Source organism: Hyla sarda, chromosome 10 (assembly GCF_029499605.1).
Source record: "Hyla sarda isolate aHylSar1 chromosome 10, aHylSar1.hap1, whole genome shotgun sequence".
NCBI lineage: Eukaryota > Metazoa > Chordata > Amphibia > Anura > Hylidae > Hyla > Hyla sarda.
In genome coordinates, this window is record NC_079198.1 from 71,448,356 (window position 1) to 71,471,053 (window position 22,698).

Consider the following 22,698-nt stretch of genomic DNA (forward strand, 5'->3'; position numbering starts at 1 on the left):
GCACAGCATATTCCAATAGATTAAGTGCTTTAGGACTTAGAATAATATATACCACACAACTAAATATATGGCATGAGTATACGTGTTTATTACTTAGTTATGATGAGTTTTCAGTGACTGTAGTTATGTTGTAATGGTAAGTATAAATGATGTAAGGGAAGGGACTCATATACCCTTATTAATCACTATTATCAACAACTAGGGATGTCCCGATACTAGTATTGGTATCGGGGCTGATACTAGCCATTTACATGGTATTGGGGACTCATTCAATGTTCCCGATACCAAATCTGATACCTGCTGCTACTCCACAGCCCCGTTCTCCCGTCCACATAATGGCGTTCCATGGAGGAGCATGTGACACACGTCACTCCACCTCCTCCACTGCGCCCAGCGTAACACTACGGAGGAAGCAGAGTGACGTGTATGTCACATGCTCCTCCATAGAACACCATGATGCGGACAGGAAGACGGGGCAGCAGAACCCGACAGAGGACTGCCACAGGTGAGCTGTGTACAAGGGTGGGGTCCTGCTACTAACGTCTGCAAGGGGGCTGCGGTCTAAAGGGGACCTGCTGTTTACAAGGGGGCTGCAGTCTACAAGGAGGCTGCTACTAATGTCTGCAGGGGGATACTACCTACTATTAAAGACAATCTTACAGCAGAATCACCTGCACTAACTTGAATCTATAAGTAGATAGTGCAGGTCACCCGGTTTCTACCGCTGCTCACCATGTGGTCATCGGTCTCACCGCCAATGCAAATTCCCTGTTCTGTCCAATGGAGAAGAGAGAAATCTTGGCTCATCCTACAGCAGCCGCCTCCATTGAACACAACAAGGACCCACATATCAGCACGGTAAACAGCACCAGAAACCGGGTCACCATGCTGTCAGATTCCCTTTAAAATATAAGTACTCGTACTTGGTATCGGCGAGTACTAGAATTAAAGTATCGGTACTCTGTCTTAAAAATTTTTTTATCAGGACATCCCTATCAACAACTATTGATTACAGCAAGGCATGCTCACTGGGTTCACCCGTTTTTTTTTTTTTTCTTTAACCTATAATATAGAAATGATGCTACTATCTCCGTGATGTCTTTTAATACGGTGCAATGCTCTGTCATGGTATTCAGTGAAGCCCGTATCTCTGATAAGTCTGTCCACTGTTAAAGTTTGTTTTAAAACTGTTTTTTGAGGGTACTTTCACAAGTGCGGATTTACAGCGTATTTTACACTGCAAATCTGCTGGTGAAGGCCCGCTCTATGCTGGCTTTACATACGCTGCTACCAGCAGGCACACTGGATGTGACATGACGAGCCTCCGCCCCGCATCGCCAGTCATCCAGTATGGAGCGAAGTTAGTTCCATGCATTGGATGTCTGGGGTGCCGCAGCCAAGATCATGGAGGTCCCCAGCTGCGGGACTCCCATGAGCAGACATCTTATGCCCTATTCTTTAGATAGGGGATAAGATGTCTAGGGGCGGAGTACCCCTTTAAATCCACCCTGAAACTGCTCAATTTGGCGTGGATTTGCCAGTGCACATTTACATGGAGATCCAAGTTTCTACTATAAATGTGCAACCAGTCCTTTGTGAAATTAGCCTAAGGGCTCGTTCACACGAGCAGATTTACTTGCGTGTTTCCCGCTGTGAGTTTGAACGGTGGTGGGCTCTCCGTGGCTGTCTAAGCTGCAGAATTTCTGCTGCAAAAAAAGCCTATTGCCACAGAGCCTATTGACTTCTGGTAGAGGATTTTCCTCATCTGAAATTCTGCAGTGGAAAAATCAGCCACAGAGAGCCCGCCTCCATTCAGCTTCACAGGGGGAAACACGCAAGAAAATCCGCTCGTTTGAACGAACCCTTATACAGCAAAACGTGGCACTTTTTTCCCCCCAAATGTCACATTCTGGTTACACCCCTTGTCGAGTGAGAAGACACTAAAGTGTGTAAAATCCTAAATAAATGTGGTGCAGGCATACACACCATTCTTTTTTTTTTTTTTTTTAGTGCTTTTGGCTAAGATCAAGTATATCTGTTCTTATCAGTGGACTGGTGAGGCTGGGTGTTGCATGGAGGGGGCAGGTGAACCAGGGTGTTCCGAGGAATCAGCATGATGGCTGCCCTGAAGAGACCTGTGCCTTCCAGGTCTGGTCATTGGGTCAGGAGGTGGAGAGCTTGGGGTACTTTTGTGCCTCGGGGATTGGTGGCCCTGAGGTGCTGAAACTCACTGGGCATGGTCTTACTGAGTGGAAGTACTGCACCACAACTCTTCACCTCTTGATTACCAGCCTTCTGGCTTGGATTGGAGACTTTTTTTTTTTTTTTATAGATCCGGGTGGATGGCTAGGATGTATTTCACGGCGCACATTGATTTATGCTTTTTGTTTGTCAATATGCTGTTTGTTCACTAGGATTCATCAGGGTGCGGTTGCTCTTTTGGGTGTCCCTTTTGCTGGTCAAGGGGAGTTGTAAGTGGCCGTTAAGTTCCTCATCTCCCTACAATCCCGTTGCGTCTTCTTCATGGGTGGGGATGCCACTTGTATACGGCTCTGCAGGCTAAAATCCCTGGTTAATGCCTAGGTTGAGACTGGGATCATTTGTAGTCCCTTAGTAGCTTCAGCAAAAAAGGGCATTGAACCTGGACCCTTGCAGGTGCCTTTTGGCCCAGAGAGGAAGGGTGGTTTCATGGGGGAAGGGGGCTCTCTCCTTTAAGAGAGAAGGGCTTTGCAATGGACCTTGTCCTCATGCACATTTTTCATGCTACTAATTTCACTTTGGTGAATTGCGCATGTTCTTCTGCAAAATTAGCAATATTGGCCCCATTGTGTGTAACTAGATATTAGGCGGAATTATACAAGCAGTATTTTGAGCCAAACCCAGGAATAGGAAATACACTGCTCAAAAAATTAAGGGAGCACTTAAACAACACAATGTAACTCCAAGTCAATGACACTTCTGTGAAATCACACTGTCCACTCAGGAAGCAACACTGATTGACAATCAATTTCACATGCTGTTGTGCAAATGGAACAGACAACAGGTGGAAATTATAGGCAATTAGCAAGACACCCCCAATAATTGAGTGGTTCTGCAGGTGGTGACCACAGACCACTTCAGTTCCTATGCTTCCTGGCTGATGTTTTGGTCACTTTTGAATGCTGGTGGTGCTTTCACTCTAGTGGCAGCATGAGAAGGAGTCTACAACCAACACAAGTGGATCAGGTAGTGCAGCTCATCCAGGATGGCACATCAATGCGAGCTGTGGCAAGGTGGTTTGCTGTGTCTGTCAGCGTAGTGTCCAGAGCATGGGGGGCGCTACCAGAAGACAGGCCAGTACATCAGGAGATGTGGAGGAGGCCGTAGGAGAGCAACAACCCAAGCAGCAGGACCGCTACCTCCGCCTTTGTGCAAGGAGGAGCACTGCCAGAGCCCTGCAAAATGACCTCCAGCAGGCCACAAATGTGCATGTGTCCACTCAAATGGTCAGAGACAGACTCCATGAGGGTGGTATGAGGGCCTGAAATGCCCAGATGGGGGTTGTGCTTACAGCCCAACATCGTGCAGGACGTTTGGCATTTGCCAGAGGACACCAAAATTGACTGGTGCCCTGTACTCTTCACAGATGAAAGCAGGTTCACACTGAGCTCGTGAGAGTCTGGAGATGCTGTTCTGCTGCCTGCAACATCCTCCAGCATTACTGGTTTGGCGGTGGGTCAGTAATGTTGTGGGGTTTCCTTGGGGGGCTGCAAAGCCCTCCATGTGCTTGCCAGAGGTAGTCTGACTGCCATTAGGTACCGAGATGAGATCCTCAGACCCCTTGTGAGACCATATGCTGGTGTGGTTGGCCCTGGGTTCCTCCTAATGTAAGACAAAGCTAGACCTCATATGGCTGGAGTGTGTCAGCAGTTCCTGCAAGAGGAAGGCATTGATGCTATGGACTGGCCCGCCCGTTCCCCAGACCTGTATCCGATTGATCACATCTGGGACATCATGTCTCGCTCCATCCACCAACGCCACGTTGCACCACAGACTGTCCAGGAGTTGGCGGATGCTTTAGTCCAGGTCTGGGAGGACATCCCTCAGGAGACCGCCACCTCATCAGGAGCATGCCCAGGCATTGTAGGGAGGCCACACACACTACTGAGCCTCATTTTGACTAGTTTAAAGGACATTACATCAAAGTTGGATCAACCTGTAGTGTGGATTTCCACTTTGATTTTGAGTGTGACTCCATATCCAGACCTCCATGGGTTGATAAATTTGATTTCCATTGATAGTTGAATGTGTTGACAACAAAATCACACAAAAATTATGTAAAGATGAAAGTATTTCATATGATTAGTTCATTCATTAAGATCTAGGATGTGTTATCTTAGTGTTGCCTGCCCAGGACTATATCCCGCACACATGCATGGTCTTGGCAGCTACCGAAATTCAAATGCTAAGTCAGTGTTTCCCAACCAGGGTGCCACCAGCTGTAGCAAAACTACAATTCCCAGCATACCCAGACTGCCTTTGGCTGTCTGAGCATGCTGGGAGTTGTATCTTTGCAGCAGCTGGAGGTACCCTGGTTGGGAAACCCTGTCCAAAGTAATAATAGAAGTGCAGGGGGAAACAAAAATGAGGTAGGTCTGCTGCAGATCCTGTTCTTCTGTGCTGTCCCACAATCAGCTGGTTCCAGGACCTTTCCTGCTCAGCCAATAAGTGGCAGCAGTGAAATTGGCGGATAGAAATGAAATAGGGGATATTGGATATGAAATTGGGGAATTTCACCATTTGTTTATTATATTGCATATTGAAATCGCAATATTTACCTCCATAATCACACATTTTCTCAATGGGCAGATTCTAAAATAAAATGTATACCTCAAGGAACAGAATTTATCATTTATTAACCCAGGTTATTACACATTGACAGGTCCACGGCCACATTCTACCTGCTATCCAGTTAACTCTTTCCTGCTTGCATTTCTCCACCATATTATTTTACCCAAATCTGTCTCAATGCACAGGTTTATTTTTTTTACCACAAAGGTTAAAAATCATTCACATAAAGTTGCCATTGTTGTCAAACTTCAATTCACAGCAAGACAGAAGTTTTTGTATTCTGGCAATATTGAAAAATAAAAAAAAAAGGCTTGCCTACCTCTGCTGTAAACATGGAAAATAAAATATATTCATGAATTACATAAATTACATATTTGAGGATGTGCCTGTTAATTCAAAGAGCTGGATCACATAAAGTGGGTATGTGTGTAATGGCTGAAATAGTATCTACTGTGCTAGTCTTACAAACATTCCCAAATTACAACAGCAGGCAATAGACAAAGTGACTCCTCAAGACCACTTTGGCAGATATGTAGTTAAATATGTTACATATGATAAAATAGACTTTATCGGGCAGGATCCCCTGTAGCTTCTTGTTTGTAGCTCCTGTGGTCAGCCCCCAGCTCTCTCCCCATATAATCCAGCTGCGCAGCAGGGGAAGTACATGACCAGGTTCTGAACATTTCTTCTATGTAGCGATGAATAGATGTCTTATGCTGTGCGTCAGTCTATAAAAAGCAGTGTTTCCCAACCAGGGTGCCTCCAGGTGTTGCAAAACTACAACTCCCAGCATGCCCGGACAGCCGAAGGCTGTCCGGGCATGCTGGGAGTTGTAGTTTTGCAACACCTGGAGGCGCCCTGGTTGGGAAACACTGCTATAAAGACTAATGTCTGTTGTCTCCACTCTGTTCTTTCCGCTCAGACAGCCACTGCAAGATCTTCTCCTTTAGTTCACGGTTTGGTTTAATTTGATCCATTGTCAGTGGGCTGCGATTGAATGGGTCGGTTTGGTCACTGCAAAAAATACAAAAAAGTTATACACATTATATTAGACAGATATGATATGTCTAGCTTAGAAATTAGATTTTTTAAGTGTACTTATTTTATTAAACTGACATATCAGAAGTTTTGATTGGTGGGGGTTCAGGGGCAGAGCTCCCCTAGAGATCACTAAAATCAAGGGGCAGTAGCGCTCGGTTGCACACAATGGCCCTCATTTACTATTGCAAACCAGACACGTTTTGTCGGGTTGTGCGCCAGATTCTGTCGCACTGCGCCAGAAATTGCGCCAAAATTGAAAGAACCCCAACTAACTCTCCATTTTGGCAAGAAAAAATGAAAAAGGGGCGTGCCCGCTGGGAAAAGGGGGCGTGGTCTCTGAAAAGGGGCATGTTCCCAACATTTCCACAAAAACCCAACATATTTACTAAGGTTTCCACGGAAAATGTGGTAGATTTGAGCTGAGGAAAACCAGACAGATCAGAGCATGTGTATAAAAAAAAAAAATAAAAAAAATGTAGGGAAAGTGGAAAATGTAGGGAAACCTTAGTAAATACTGTGGAAAATAAATTGTATTGTCAGCCGCTGGCGCTTTAAATTAATAAGTTGTGTGCCGCTGCGCTGGAAATTATTAATAAAGGACATCTGTAGTGATTAATTTTACAAATTCCTGTGCCCGGGCTGCAAAAATGAACTTAGACTCACCTTACTACGTTCCTCCGGTATTGGCCTCACTGTTCCCTGCTGCGATCTTCATGCTGCTCCCTGGGGACGGGAACGTCACAGAGCCGCCAGCGCATCACTGGCCGCAGCGATGTCCCGCCTCGGCCGGTGATAGGCTGAGCGCACTGTCATGTAAGCAGCCGGTCGGCTCCTTAAATGACAGTGTGCTCAGCCTATCACCAGCCGAGGCGGGACATCGCTGCGGCCGGTGATATGCTGACGGCTCTGTGACGTTCCCGTCCCCAGGGAGCAGCATGAAGATCGCAGCGGGGAACAGTGAGGCAGATACTGGAGCAACGGGGGCGCAGGAAGGGGAGTCAAAGTTTATGTATGATTCCTCCTCTCCTCTGAGACGTTTCTGCACAAAAGAAGTCTTAGTTGCAACTTTTTGTGAGACTTTTTTAAAAGTGCCCTCCAATGGCGGTTTTGTGAACCAGGTCTGACATGGCTTTGACTTTTTGGTGGGGTTTGTGACTTTTTATGCATACATGCGACATTCACACTTCATAAATTCACAACCACTGCAAAGTGAAAACTGAAATTTGCTTACGTAATGCTGTTCGCTACTTTATGCGTACCCATAAAAGTTGCAAAGAAAAAAAAGTGCTTAGGCGCACGTGCAACATGTTGTGTGCAAATGCAAATTAAAAAAAAAAGCTCTAAATGCAATGAAAAATCTCCCCCATAATGAATAAAAAATTACTGAAAGTTACCTGCTGAAAATCAGACATTGCTTTTGATTTGTGGTTCAACAGAATCATTTCTGCAGTCAAATGAATAATGAATTTTTAACCATTATTACTTTTGCAAGGTTCAGGTTATTTTAAGGACCATTGTGGGTTTCTCTGCCTTTAACAGAAGGGTACCAACAGGGGTGCAGCGTGTACAACCAAGCGCTTCTACCCCCCTTCATTTTAGCGATTGGTGGGGGTCTCAGCATGTAGACCCCACTGATCAAAACTTCTGACTTTTCAGTAGTTTGATGAAATGATAGCTGCACCTAAAAAGTGAACTACTGAGGAATTCTGAGGGGGCTCCAATTTACCCTCTACTAGCCAGCACAGACATCAGCTCGCTACGAAAGGCAGTCTATTGATCTCAATGGTATGTAAAGTATGTAATGCTGCAGATTGTCTGCATATCCACCCTGTATGAACAAAGCCTTAGGGTACATTCACAGGATCTGCTGCAGATTGGATGATGTATTCAGTGGTTTATTTTATATTGAATCCTGCATGTGTCAAGGTACATTTACAGGGGCAGATGTTTAGCAAGTTTCCATATCAGAGAATCCACAGCAGATTACACTGACTTCAACAGGGTTGGCTACAGATTTTCTGATGCAGAAATTACATCGTGGCTTGATTCCACGGAGGTAAACTTGCAAAAGATCCTCCAATGTAAATGTACTGCTATAATACATATAAGCTATTGGGAACTTTGGAGATTGGTTGCTCCCCTTTGTTTTTAACGTGCTGTAGTTTTCAATTAACGGTCCATTGACCCTAGAGATAATAAACTACTAAAGTTCCTGGGCATACGTATTTCTATGGAGAAGCAGGGACAGAAAAAACGTTTTACACTTGTATAAAACATGCTACTAAGTCTTGCATATAAAGTGAAGGAATTTTCCTCCAAAGAGCTGTTGAATATCTTCTTACATAGAACAAGGAAACATGTCCTGGAGCAATCTGATTTATAGACCGCTATGTTATAGCTCCTACACCTGCTGCTGGGATGCCAACACATCACTACTGCAGGCTCGAGTCCCCTGTGTCTCCTTTCCAGCACCACTGCAGTAAGGAGGAGTTTGTATGGTAATCGATCATTTGTAATGTAGCTCCATAAAACACTATGTGAGTTACAGAGATTGTACACAGAGAGTGAGTGCATCTGCTTGACTTACCCATACATACACACTATGCTGGTGAGGAGGAATAGAGGGCTCATATTAGTGATGTGTGGGTGTCCAGTCAGTAGGGCCCCCTAGCAATGTAAACATTTTTCTGTACGTAGATGACAAATATTGATTGTGAAAAGAAACTTAAATGGGGTACCCACAAGCTGATTGGTTGGGGTCCACCCACTGTGATATGTCCCCCGGAACAAATGGAGCTCAAAACTCGAGAATATATGAATTGCTGGCGTGGTCCTCTCAATTGTTTCCTGGGGACATTTCACAGCTATTCTACAGATGTGACGGGGTTCCAAAGTTCTGACCCTAATGATTAGCATGTTATTCCCTATTCTGTGGATAGGGTAGAACATGACAAGATGGAATACCCCTTTAAGGTGTTAGAATTATGCAACCCATAAAAATTCCCTTCAAAAAGATTTTTTTAAATGACCGAAAGTATAATATGAAAGGGCGTTGGAATGCCAGATATGGGATCTCAGGTAAAACACTTGGCCCACATCACGTTTTCAGCACATCTTGATTCCAACAGAAGCTCTAAGAAAAAGTTTAACGCATCTACTACAATGTACAAACGCATGATAGTTTACTACATTAGGAGCAGTTACCTAAGTAGATGTCGAGCAATGGTTGACCTGTCCACTGTGACACGAGATGAGGGAAGGATAACAGGGTCTGACATGACTGTACTCATAATAGGATCCAGGAACTCATCGGGGGCATCAGCATACGTCTCCTCATCTCTCAACTGCTGGTCTGCTAAGGACTGAAACCAGAACGTTCTTTATGATTATTCTGACAATGCACCATCCTTTGTACTTACTGACAAATCATTTTAAAAGAAATAAATAAAGATGAGGAATTTTAAAAGAAATTAATTGTCAGAAAAGATGAATCATACAAACAAAAGATATTATTCTGTTCCTGAAGTCAATGAGATACATAGAAAAAGAATGATATGCAGCTCTACAGTTCAGTAAAGCACCATGGTTTATTGTGTAAATAGTGGAGCAGATAGTCCCCAGACTCTAATGCACTTGTAGAGACAAAGGGGGACATGTATCATTATGTGTCTATTGTAGACACAGTTCTACCCCTTTACACTCTTGTCTAATTTACACTCTTGCTCAGAATATACTAAGGCTGTGCACCAGCAAAAATGCCAGAAAAACTGTCCCAGCTTTTTCCTGCGTTTTGTCAGTTTTTCTAGCATTTTTTTGCAGCGTTTTTGCTGGGGTTTGGAAACTTTTTGTTGTTTTATTTTTCTTCGAAATTTAGATACGTGAATGAGGAGGACTATGTCAGATTTGGTGAATTGCGACGATGTACAGCATTTTTTTTTAATGTCAATAAAAGGGTTAACGAGGGCTGTGGGGGAGTGTTTTTTTAAATAACATTTTTTTTTCAATGTGTTGTGGTTTTTATAATTGACTATTCAGGCTTAGTAGTGGAAGCCATCTTGTAGACAGAATCCATTACTAAGCTGGGGCTTAGCGTTAGCACCCAAAACAGCTAGCGCTAACCCCCAATTATTACCCCGGTACCCACTGCCACAGGGGTTCCGGGAAGAGTCGGTACCAACAGGCCCGGAGCGTCAAAAATGGCGCTCCTGGGCCAAGGCGGTAACAGGCTGGCGTTATTTAGGCTGGGGAGGGCCAGTAACAATGGTCCTTTCCCACCCTGGTAACATCAGGCTGTTGCTGCTTGGTTGGTATCTGGCTGATACTGAAAAAATTAGGGAACCACACACTTTTTAATTTTTTTATTTATTTATAGAAAAAAAAAACACATAGGGTTCCCCCTATTTTCAGTATCAGCCAGATACCAACCAAGCAGCAACAGCCTGACGTTACTAGTGTGGGCGAAAAAACTGCTCTTGTGGCAACATTTTTGGTGTAAAGGAAAAGTACGCAGTTAATAAATCCATGCGTACTATAGATGTCACTCCAAGGTACCCCGATTCAGCCACATCTGGAGGACATGCTCTACCAAAACGTGCGCAAAAAAATGCGCAAAAAAGGGCTTGCACAAAGTTTTGCGCAAAAAAATACACACAAAACAGGGGTAAAATCTTTGATACATGTCCCCCAAAGAGTGCAGACACAGAGGACAGGGTGGAGACAATGGTTTAGTGACCACTATAACACCCCCACAGTTGCTCTGCATGGATGTCACTCATCACGCCACATGCACCAGAGCGGCAGAGTAAGTCCCTTCTGCCTGCCTTCGGAACCAGGGAAAAGTACATTTTTCATTCAAGTTAGTGCTAAGGAAAATTATTAAAGGGTTTTTAAGGAAAAATTGATTTATGTCATATGCTAAGAATATGCTATTAATAGCTGTCTGATGGGGTGCTAACAGCCAGCAACTCTGACAAGAGGCTACCCTTAGGGCTGCTGCAGTCAGATCTATACTGTCAATGAGAATAGAAGCAGTTGGCTCCCTCCAGTAGTATTAGTATTGTCTGGTTACTGCAGCTCAGCTCCCATTCACTTCAAACAGGAGTGGAGCTACAGTAAGGCTAAGTTTCCACTTGGTTTTTTTTTCCTGGCAGTTTTTGGAAAGCTGACACTGCAGTTTTTGAGCCAAAGCCAGAAATGTATTCAAAAGGAATAGGACATATATAGGAAGGACTTACACTTCTCCTCCCATATGGATCCACTTCTGACTTTGGCTCAAAAACTGCAGTGGCAGATATCCAAAAACTGCCAGAAAAATAACCAAGTGGAAACTTAGCCTAAGGAGTCACAGCCAATAATACATATTGATGCCTCTTATTGGGGAGGAGGAACCAATTTACTTGAGAGCACCTGCATAGGTGCTGGGGGGGGGGGGGGACCTACAAAGTAAGGAAAGTATTTGTGGGTGAAATACTTCAGGTATCAGAAAGAATATAAACAGTATTTCACTAAAAAATAACTACAGGGATTCAGCTTAAATAGTTAAATACACTGAAATATATTATCTCACCTTAATTTTTTCGGCCATGTTTGTGAATGCAACTATCATATTTCCTGGCTTATTAATTTTCTTTAGCACTCGCACAGTTTGAGCAAACAGTGTTGGAGAATAGGAGCGACCGTCCTTTGGCACTGAGGCACAAAAATTCTCTTCATCTCTGAAAAAAAGAGAATACCTATCTTTACTATATGTATTAGGTATAAACGCACAGCTGTATAAAATGCATTGGTCTAAACACTATAAGGAATCCATGGCTTTTCTGCTGTAACATATTTACCCCAAGTTTAAGTAGATGGTGCAGATATCTGAAACTAGCTGCTGAGGCTTGAAGTCAAATTCACTGAAATCTTTGACCTTCAAAGCTCCCATCTTAGGGCCCACTAAATGCTGGAGGAAGTAATTCATCATGGAGATGATCCGTTCTGCTAGAAAGGGTTGGACAAATAGCGAGCGAATGTCTGAAAAGAGGAAAGAAAATTATTGTAGGAAAACTAGTATACTAGTAATAAATAGAAAGTTGGACAAAACGCTTAAGCAATAAGTATGGTTATGATATATGTGGGAAAAACTGGGCGTGGGAAAGGTGTAGAATCGAGTAATATGGTATATATGTAGATATCGATCTGGTGTAATGAGGTTGGTATATGTGGGGAAATTGAGTGTGGGATAGATGTGGAATGAAGTATTATGGTATATATGGATGGGATATGGAAATTAAATGGGGTGGTACTGAATGTCTGAGACAAAAACTATGCAAGTGAATGTGATTTGAAAAGAGGGGGTGACTGAGGTTGGATTGAGTGTGGAAAAAATGAGCCTTAATACTCCCAAAAATGCACAATGTAACAGATACACCAATAGGCAAAAACAATTAACATCAATTTATTAAACAATAAAATATAGGTATATACCGAGCCACTGGGCTCCAATAGTAAAATATTAAATATTATGGGGGGGGAACACAGGTTGATATAAGACAGTGCCGATATCAAATGTAAATCTGTTAGTGTTCGTCCTGAAACGCACTGTGAGTCAACACAGTCATCACAGTGGGCACTAAAAAGTATGGTTGCAGCTGTTCAGAAAGACATAGCAACGTCAGCGTTCCTTTATTTCAGAGCTCCGGTATTGCGAACATGAAAGTACTTGTCAGTTTACGTCCCCGCACTAATCATGTGCTGCGCTCGCTGGTAGCAGATGCACTGACAAGTATAAAATCCATGGCTGTACCATAGTGAGTGTTCGGCTCCCCCAACCAAAAGATTATTGTATATAGAAGGTATGGTACTGTGTACCACTCACCAGTATCTGCTAGTCGGCGTCTGTATCTGCTCCGCTGCCGTGGTCACAGGCTGACTTCTCAAACCTGGACAGGTGCTGCCGATTCACAGTGATGTCAGGCCGTCCTCGTGGATGGGGAGCACGCAAACAGGGATAGATTCAGACTTGTAGCTCCAAAGTCAGTTAAAGTTGCAGACCAATAGATCTAATAATTCATGCAGCAGTATCCTATAGTCTGTGTGCATCAGACGTGTTTCAAGCCAGCTTGGCTCTTCCTCAGTGATGTATGGGCTGAGCACAAAACATGTTTTATTATATATCTATCTCTCTATAATATATATATATATATATATATATATATATATATATATATATATATATATATATATATATATATATATATATATTAATATTAATCCCCCGACCTACGATGGCCCCGACATATGAGACCCTGCTCTGAATATTCTCCATTGATTACAACCCTCTGTTGTCTGTTACTCAGCCACTGCCTAATCCACTCAACAACATGGGAGTCCAGTTTATTGATACGTCTACGTGGGACAGTGTCAAAAGCCTTACTAAAATCTAGATCTGCGATGTCTACTGCCCCTCCGCCATCTATTATTTTAGTCACCCAGTCAAAAAAATCAATTTTGACATGATCTCCCTGAAGTAAAACCATGTTTTTCAACTTGCAATCAATGGGATTTTAGATGTTCCACAATCCTATGCTTTAGTAGGGTTTCCATTAATTTACCCACTATTGATGTCAGACTTACTGGCCTATAGTTGCTTGATTCCTCCCTACTACCTTTCTTGTGAATTGGCACGACATTTGCCAATTTCCAATCTTCCGGGACGACTCTCGTTAACAGATTTATTTAACCAATGACTGGTAACAGTTTTGCTAGCTCATGACTAAGCTTTTTTTAAATAATTTTGGGTGTATCCCATCAGGCCCCTGTGACTTATTTTTCTTCACTTAAGATAGCAAACGTAGAACCTCTTCCTCTGTAAAGACACATGCATCAAACAATTCATTAGTCTTCCTCCCCAATGGAGGTCCTTTTCCTTCTTTTTCTTCTGTAAAAACTGAACAGAAGTATTCATTAAGGCAGTCGGCTAGCCCTTTATTCTCTTCTACATACCTACCTTTGTTTTTAATTTAGTTATACCTTGTTTTAATTTCCTTCTTTCATTTATATATCTGAAGAATGTCTTATCCCCTTTTTTCATAGACTGAGCTAGTTTTTCTTCTGCCTGCGCTTTAGAAGTTCTTATAACTTGCTTGGCCTCTTTCTGCCTAAATTGTAGATTTCCTTCTCTTCATTGCTCTTTTTATTTTTATTTTTTTTTTATTACTAAATGCTTGCTTTTTGTTTTTTATGATTTTGGCCACTTCTGCTGAGTACCACAGTGGTCTCTTCCTTTTCCTGCTTTTACTGACGAGTCTAATGCAGTTTTCTGTTGTCTTCAATAATGCATCTTTTAAGTGGTCCCATTTCTCCTGGACTCCATGTAATCCGTTCCATAGGGACTCATTTATGACTAATCTAATGACAAATTTGGAATTTATATAGGAGTGGAGAAGTTCATTAAAAATTTGAATCTGAAAAAATTCTTTGCCAAAAAAAACCTATGGAAAGAACAATCCAGACTGCAAATGAATGGGGGAAAAAACTCTGTAGGTAATGTCCAACAGCAACACTCACACAAACAATATAATAGAGTTTCTCACATGCACCAGCTCCTCCGTGATCTACATGATCACATGCCTGTGCAAGAAACAATACATTGAGAGGACAAAAAAGGTGTCTGAAAAAAGAATAAGTGAACATATTCACAATATTAAAACCGGCTTTGAGAAACATTCCCTATCTATGCATTCTAAAGTGACACACAACAGTGATCCGTCAGCAGTTATTTTTTAGATCTGAAACAAATCAAGAAAGATTGGAGAGGAGGGGTGATATTTTTTTTTTATCGATTTTTAACAAAATCACTATATTTATATATCTATGGGTTCCATCATCTAATCTTGTACTTACACCTGCATTCTAATCTCGCACTTATATATGCATTATGTTTATCAAATTTATATTTATTGTCTAATCTTGCACTCATTTTATGAATGCCTACTTATACTTCATGATAGGACATCATATTTCTCCGAACATATCTCACATAGCACTTACACATCTACATTTCAATATTTACCATATCTGTTGCCATACTTGGTACCATATCTAGACCGTATACCACATTTACATATTTTGGTTCTTTTCCCTCTTGGACCTTATGTCCTCCAGGTTATTACTATGCATGTTCTTTTATCCCTATTTTTAAATATTTCATATCCTTATATTTTCCTTTTAATGTAATGTCAGAACTATTGACATTCCAGTAACAGTTTTTACCCCTGAGCCACCAAAATTGCGTATACAGACACTAATAATATATATATATATATATATATATATATATATATATATATATATATATACACATACATACATACATACATACACACACACACACATACATTTATATATACATACATATATATATATATATATATATATATATATATATATATATACACACACACATACACACACACGTCCTGGAGTCCTGTACTCAACCCATATATCACTGAGGAAGAGCCAAGCTGGCTTGAAACACGTCTGATGCACACAGACTATAGGATACTGCTGCATGAATTATTAGATCTATTGGTCTGCAACTTTAACTGACTTTGGAGCTACAAGTCTGAATCTATCCCTGTTTGCGTGCTCCCCTTCCACGAGGACGGCCTGACATCACTGTGAATCGGCAGCACCTGTCCAGGTTTGAGAAGCCAGCCTGTGACCACGGCAACGAAGCAGATACGGACGCCGACTAGCAGATACTGGTGAGTGGTACACAGTACCATAACTTTATACTCACAATAATCTGTTGGTTGGGGGAGCCGAACACTCACTATAGTACAGCCACAGATTTTATACTTATCTGCTACCAGCGAGCGCACCACATGATTAGTGCGCGGACATACGCTGACAAGAAATTTCATGTTCGCAATACTGGAGCTCTGAAATAAAGGAACGCTGACATTGTACTTTGCTATGTCTTTCTGAACAGCGGCAACCACACTTTTTCACTCACTCATAGTGCGTATCCTACAGCCCTTTCAGAACGGTACACTAACAGATTTACATTTGATATTGGCACTCTCGTATATCAATCTGTGTTCCCCCCCATAATATTTTTATATTTTACTATTGGAGCCCAGTGGCTCGGTAAATACCTATATTTTATTGTTTAATAAATTGATGTTAATTGTTTTTGCCTATTGGTGTATCTGTTACATTGCCCATTTTTGGGAGTATTAAAGTTCACACTCAATCCAACCTCAGTCACCCCCTCTTTTCACATGACAGTCACCTGCATAGTTTGTCTCAGACATTCAATACCACCCCATTTCATATACTAAACTCATTACATCAGATCCATATCTCTCTCTATTATATATTATATATATATATATATATAAAGCAAAAATAAACAGTGGCACACCAAGTGAAAAAAAGAAAGGTGATTTATTTCAAAAAAACATGTTAGGCAACGTTTCAGCTGGCTCACCCAGCCATTTTCAATGGCTGGGTGAGCCAGCTGAAACGTTGCCTAACACGTTTTTTTGAAATAAATCACCTTTCTTTTTTTCACTTGGTGTGCCACTGTTTATTTTTGCTTTGTGTCTTGGAGGGGTCCCCAACCTGGACCTGACACAGTAGGCACCCGTGCACCTTTTTTCCTCTGGAGTGCTGCTTTCCTGTTCCATATATACATATTATATATATATATATATATATATATATATATATATATATATATACACACACATATACACACACACACACACCATATTACTCGATTCTACACCTTTCCCACACCCAATTTTTACCACATATATCATAACCATACTTATTGCATGAGATACTTTGTCGAACTTTCTATTTATTCAATACCGCATTTTGCTTAGCAAAATTATTGGTGCAAGAAGTCAGGGTCTACACCGGACCTAGTACTCAGACAATCATACAGATAGAGCACACCTGTAATCCTATTCTTTAGTTTAAGCCAAATCCTTTGTGCTTGTGCTGCCACCTTTGGGGCCTGCCATGGGTATAACAAATATATAAGTTTAGCGGCCACTACGTGACTTGAAAGATTTAGTGTAGAATGACCCCTTAACCTCTTAAGGACCAGGCCATTTTACACCTTAGGACCCGGCCATTTTTTGAACATCTGACCACTGTCACTTTAAACATTAATAACTCTGGAATGCTTTTAGTTATCAATCTGATTCCGAGATTGTTTTTTCGTGACATATTCTACTTTAACTTAGTGGTAAAAAAAATTTGTAACTTGCATCCTTTCTTGGTGAAAAATTTGAAAATTTTATGAAAAATTTGAAAATTTTGCATTTTTCTAACTTTGAAGCTCTCTGTTTATAAGGAAAATGGATATTCAAAATATTTTAATTTTTTTTTCACATATACAATATGTCTACTTTATGTTTGCATCATAAAATTGACGTGTTTTTACTTTTGGAAGACACCAGAGGGCTTCAAAGTTCAGCAGCAATTTTCCAATTTTTCACAAAATTTCCAAACTCACTATTTTTCAGGGACCAGTTCAGGTTTGAAGTGGATTTGAAGGGTCTTCATATTAGAAATACCCCACAAATGACCCCATTATAAAAACTGCACCCCCCAAAGTATACAAAATGATATTCGGTCAGCCTTTTAACCCTTTAGGTGTTTCACAGGAATAGCAGGAAAGTGAAGGAGAAAATTCACAATCTTCATTTTTTACACTCGCATGTTCTTGTAGACCCAATTTTTGAATTTTTACGAGGGGTAAAAGGAGACAATGTATACTTATATTTGTAGCCCAATTTCTCTCGAGTAAGCACATACCTCATATGTCTATGTAAAGTGTTCGGTGGGCGCAGTAGAGGGCTCAGAACCGAAGGAGAGACAAGGGGATTTTGGAGAGTACGTTTTTCTGAAATGGTTTTTGGGGGGCATGTTGCATTTAGGAAGCCCCTATGGTGCCAGGACAGCAAAAAATACCCACATGCCATACCATTTTGGAAACAAGACCCCTTGAGGAACGTAACAAGGAATAAACTGAGCCTTAATACCCCACGTGTTTCACGACTTTTGCATATGTAAAAAAATAAAATAAAATTTCACTAAAATGTGTGATTCCCCCCAAATTTCACATTTTTGCAAGGGTTAATAGCAGAAAATACCCCCCAAAATTTGTAACCCCATCTCTTCTGAGTATGGAGGTACCCCATAAGTTGACCTGAAGTGCACTACGAGCGAACCACAATGCTCAGAAGAGAAGGAGTCATATTTGGCTTTTTGAGAGCAAATTTTGCTCGGGGGGCACTTCGCATTTAGGAAGCCCCTATGGTGCCAGGACAGCAAAATAACCCCCACAAGGCATATCATTTTGGAAACTAGACCCCTTGAGGAATGTAACAAGGGGTACAGTGAGCATTTACCCCCCACTGGTGTCTGTCAGATCTTTGGAACAGTGGGCTGTACAACATTTTTAATTTGCACAGCTTACTGTTCCAAAGATCTGTCAGACACCAGTGGGGTGTAAATTCTCACTGCACCCCTCATTACATTCCGTGAGGGGTGTAGTTTCCAAAATGGGGTCACATGTGGGGTTTTTTTTTTTTTGCGTTTGTCAAAACCGCTGTAACAATCAGCCACCCCTGTGCAAATCACCTCAAATGTACATGGTGCACTCTCCCTTCTGGGCCTTGTTGTGCGCCCCCAGAGCACTTTGCGCTCACATATGGGGTATCTCCGTACTCGGGAGAAATTGCGTTACAAATTTTGGGGGCTTTTTTCCCCTTTTACCTCTTGTCAAAATGAAAAGTATAGGGCAACACCAGCATGTTAGTGTAAAAAATTTATTTTTTTACACTAACATGCTGGTGTAGACCCCAACTTCACCTTTTCATAAGGGGTGAAAGGAGAAAAAGCCCCCCAAAATTTGTAAGGCAATTTCTCCCGAGTACGGCGATACCCCATATGAGACCCTAAACTGTTGCCTTGAAATACGACAGGGCTCCAAAGTGAGAGCGCCATGTGAATTTGAGGCCTAAATTAGGGATTTGCATAGGGGTGGACATAGGGGTATTCTACGCCAGTGATTCCCAAACAGGGTGCCTCAAGCTTTTGCAAAACTCCCAGCATGCCTGGACAGTCAACGGCTGTCCAGCAATACTAGGAGTTGTTGTTTTGCAACAGCTGGAGGCTCCATTTTGGAAACAGTGGCGTACCAGACGTTTTTCATTTTTATTGGGGAGGGAGGGGGGCTGTGTAGGGGTATGTGTATATGTAGTGTTTTTTACTTTTTATTTTATTTTGTGTTAGTGTAGTGTAGTGTTTTCAGGGTACAGTCACACGGGCGGGGGGTTACAGCGAGTTTGAGCTGCCGCGCAAAATTTGCTGCATCGCAAACTTGCAGCCTGATACTCACTGTAAGCCCCCTGCCCATGTGAATGTATCCTGTACATTCACAGGGGGGGGGGGGACCTCCAGCTGTTGCAAAACTACAACTCCCAGCATGCACAGTCTATCAGTGCATGCTGGTAGTTATAGTTTTGCAACAGCTGGAGGCACACGGGTTGGGAAACACTGAGTTAGGAAACAGACAATGTTTCCCAACCAGTGTGCCTCCAGTTGTTGCAAAACCACTACTCCCAAACATTCTCAAACATGCTGGGAGTAGTAGTTCGGCAACATCTTTAGAGCCAGATGTTGCCGAACTACAACTCCCAGCATGCTTGGAGTTGTAGTTTTGCAACATCTGGAGGACTACAGTTTGTAGACCACTAATACAGTGGTTCCCAATCTGTGCCCTTCCAGATGTTGCAAAACTACAACTTCCAGTATGCCAAAACTGTCCAGGCATGCTGGGAGTTGTAGTTCTGCAACATCTGAAGGGCCAGATGTTACAGAACTACAACTCCCAGCATGCCTGGACAGTAAGGGCATGCTGAGGATGTGTAGTTTTGCAACATCTGGAAGGGCACAGTGGTCTCCAAACTGTGGACCTCCAGATGTTGCAAAACTGCAACTCCCAGCATGCCCAGACGCCAAGGGCTGTCTGGGCATGCTGGGAGTTGTAGTTTACAGGGTCCCAATACAGCAATGCATGTCGCTTTACGGCGACGTGCATTGCTGTAAATGGCCCGGCCGCGGCTGAAGATCAACTCACCTGTCTCCGCCGCCGTCTTCATCGTCTGGATCCGGGTCTTCAGGGACGAGGTAAGTACCAGGGCCGATCCCCAGCACTCCCCCGTCGCGTCCTCCGGTCTTACTCCCGTCCTCTCCGGACTTTCAGGGGCCGGGCAGGACGGGAGGAAGTAACCGCTCCCCCTCCTGCGATTGGTCGGTTAGTTAACCGACAGATCGCAGGGTATAGGAGGAGGTGGCCGGTTTGCCACCTCGCTCCTATACGTTAGCATGGTCCTGGCTGTCTGTGACAGCCGGGATCATGCGAAATTACCGGGCGGTCGGGTCCCAGAGACCCGATCAGCCCGGTATCGCCGCAGATCGCAAGGGCGATTTCCCTTGCGATTTGCGGCGATCGCCGACATGGGGGGCCTACATGGCCCCCCTCGGCGTTTGCCCTGGATGCCTGCTGAAGCATTTCAGCAGGCATCCAGTTCCGATCTCTGCCCGGCGCGCGGCAGAGACCGGAAACCGCCAGGGCGTACTAGTACGCCCTGGGTCCTTAAGGCCCAGGGTGTGAGGGCGTATCCATACGCCCTGGGTCCTTAAGAGGTTAAAAGGCAAAGAGGCAAACATGATACAAATTGTAATAATATTTAAATGGGAGATATCACAGACTAGTAAATTACAAATAAGAAATGCTGGGTGCACCATTACCAGAGGTGAGGAAAGCCAAGGTCCCAATTGTCTCATTGGACATAATATTGTGAAACCGGGCTAGCTGTCCGAACATCAGCAGATTGGACTCCTTTTCCCGTCGGTTGTCAGCACTCAGCCCGTCCCACTCTCCTCGGTCCCTCTCTATCTGTAGAACTTTAATTTTGCTTAGATACTGGATGACAGAAAAATTACATATTCAGCAAAATGACCTCAAATGAAAGAGGCATCAAATATGTTGTAACCAAGTGAAAGAAATTAAAGCACATACTAATTGTTTCTATGAACTGCATATTATGCCAATAGCTAAGACTCCTACAATCATGTCACACACAGGTTTTACGGTTGCCATAGATCTTTCTTTCTTACCTGGATGGCCTCATCTAACAAAAATACAGCATCATTCATTAACAAATTAAGAAAACGCAGAAACACAGGAGGATTTACTGCTTCAAGGTTTTCAGCAGCATAATCAGCCAGGCTCTGTAAAGGAAGGAGATTCACTTAGAACATTTTATACAGGAACAAATAAATAAATGAAGATAAAATAAACCTCTATATACCTTAATGCTCTCCCGATAGGTGTCCTGCCCCCACATGTATTTTAGGATAGGATACATAGGGCGTCGATAGTTAAATTTCTGCTCAAACTGATGAGGGTCCCCTAAAGACACGGTTTGTAGATCATGAGATGTGGCTTGTAATATATACCCATGACTACTATAGATCTGAACTGTTCAATCACTTACCAGTAAATTCTATGTCAACAAACACCTTTATAAGTGCCTCTGCCAGACGTGGCGCATGTCGGTAAGAACAAAAGATTCTCTGGCGGTGGTAAACACTGGAAATAAGTGGGTTCTGAGTTTGTTCCAAGTGAGGCATGACTGCCTCCAGTACTTCTGCCAGCTTGGCACGCAGGTGGGGATTTTTCATCCTAAACAGGAAAGACAATGCTTTTAAAGAGTTTATACTGGAAGTAGTCATTTTTTAGTTAACAGAATAAATACAGATTTTCAGCCAGTCTGGAGAAAAATGTATGGTCTTTCCTTACAGTTTATAGTAGTGAAGGTTTTAATGCCAACATCTATAATGCTCATAGTATTCAGTTTTCACTTCCTTTTCTGCACTGACCCTACAGAGCATTACTAGACAGTCACAGCACTGCAGAATTCTCTTTTTAACCTCTAGTTCAGATAGATATATAATTAAATGGGCACTTTCATTAAAACTATTTTTCCTATTGCACTCCTTATAGTAAATAAAAAAGATTTCTAATATACTTTGGTTAAAAAAATGAAGTTTTCTATGTTTTATTTGTGCTTAAAAAAAGCTCAAGAGCACATTCCCCCCCCCCCCCCCATCTTATACACAGACTTAGGACAGAGGTCCAAACACAGAAAGTGCAGCCTGGAGTGCTGGGGGGGGGGGGGGGGGTGTCCAACCAACAGCATATGGCAGTTAAGTGTGAGAGGAGCTATGATTGGATGAGGATGGACACACCCCCCTCAGCACTCCAGGCGGCACTTCCTGTGTTTGGACTTCAGTCCAAAGTCTGTGTATGAGATGGGGGAAAATGTGCTCTTGAGCTTTTTTAAGCACAAATAAAACAAAGAAATTAGAATTATTTTTTATTTACCATAAGGAGTGCAATAGCAAAAATGTATTTTAATGAGAGTTACCCATTAAAGGAGGACTCTGGCAGGAAGAGTTTTTGTTTCTAACTATGACCACTGTGTGAGATATAAAATCTATTTCCCTCCAGAACTCCCGCAGTGCCTTAGATGTCCTGCAATGGTCCCCCATAGTGATCGTCATTCTGAGCTGCAGCATTACTGCAGTCTATGGAGGCACCCCAGCCCAACGTGTCATACTGCAGCTCAGCAAATCGCTGGCTGAGGGGGGACATCAATGTGGCCAGCAATTGGCTGAGCTGCAGTTTGACACATTGGGCCTGGGTGCTTCCATAGATGACAGTCAAGCTGCAGCTCAGGAAGACGATCACCG

General features: G+C 42.6%; 1 protein-coding gene across 4 annotated transcripts in view; it reads right to left on the reverse strand.

Moving 5' to 3' along the window:
* Positions 1-5,676: 5,676 nt before the first annotated feature.
* UBE4A (ubiquitination factor E4A) overlaps positions 5,677-22,698 on the reverse strand; it is a 47,542-nt gene continuing 30,520 nt past the window's right edge. For all 4 annotated transcript variants that reach the window (XM_056543016.1, XM_056543018.1, XM_056543015.1 and 1 more), the window contains exons 13-20: positions 21,441-21,628; positions 21,255-21,355; positions 21,061-21,174; positions 20,692-20,866; positions 11,706-11,886; positions 11,438-11,585; positions 9,076-9,233; positions 5,677-5,844 (exon numbers count right to left, since the gene is read on the reverse strand). In XM_056543016.1, the coding sequence (XP_056398991.1) occupies positions 5,715-5,844; positions 9,076-9,233; positions 11,438-11,585; positions 11,706-11,886; positions 20,692-20,866; positions 21,061-21,174; positions 21,255-21,355; positions 21,441-21,628 (1,195 nt within the window). In that variant the 3' untranslated portion in view covers positions 5,677-5,714. The remainder of the gene's footprint in view (positions 5,845-9,075; positions 9,234-11,437; positions 11,586-11,705; positions 11,887-20,691; positions 20,867-21,060; positions 21,175-21,254; positions 21,356-21,440; positions 21,629-22,698) is intronic.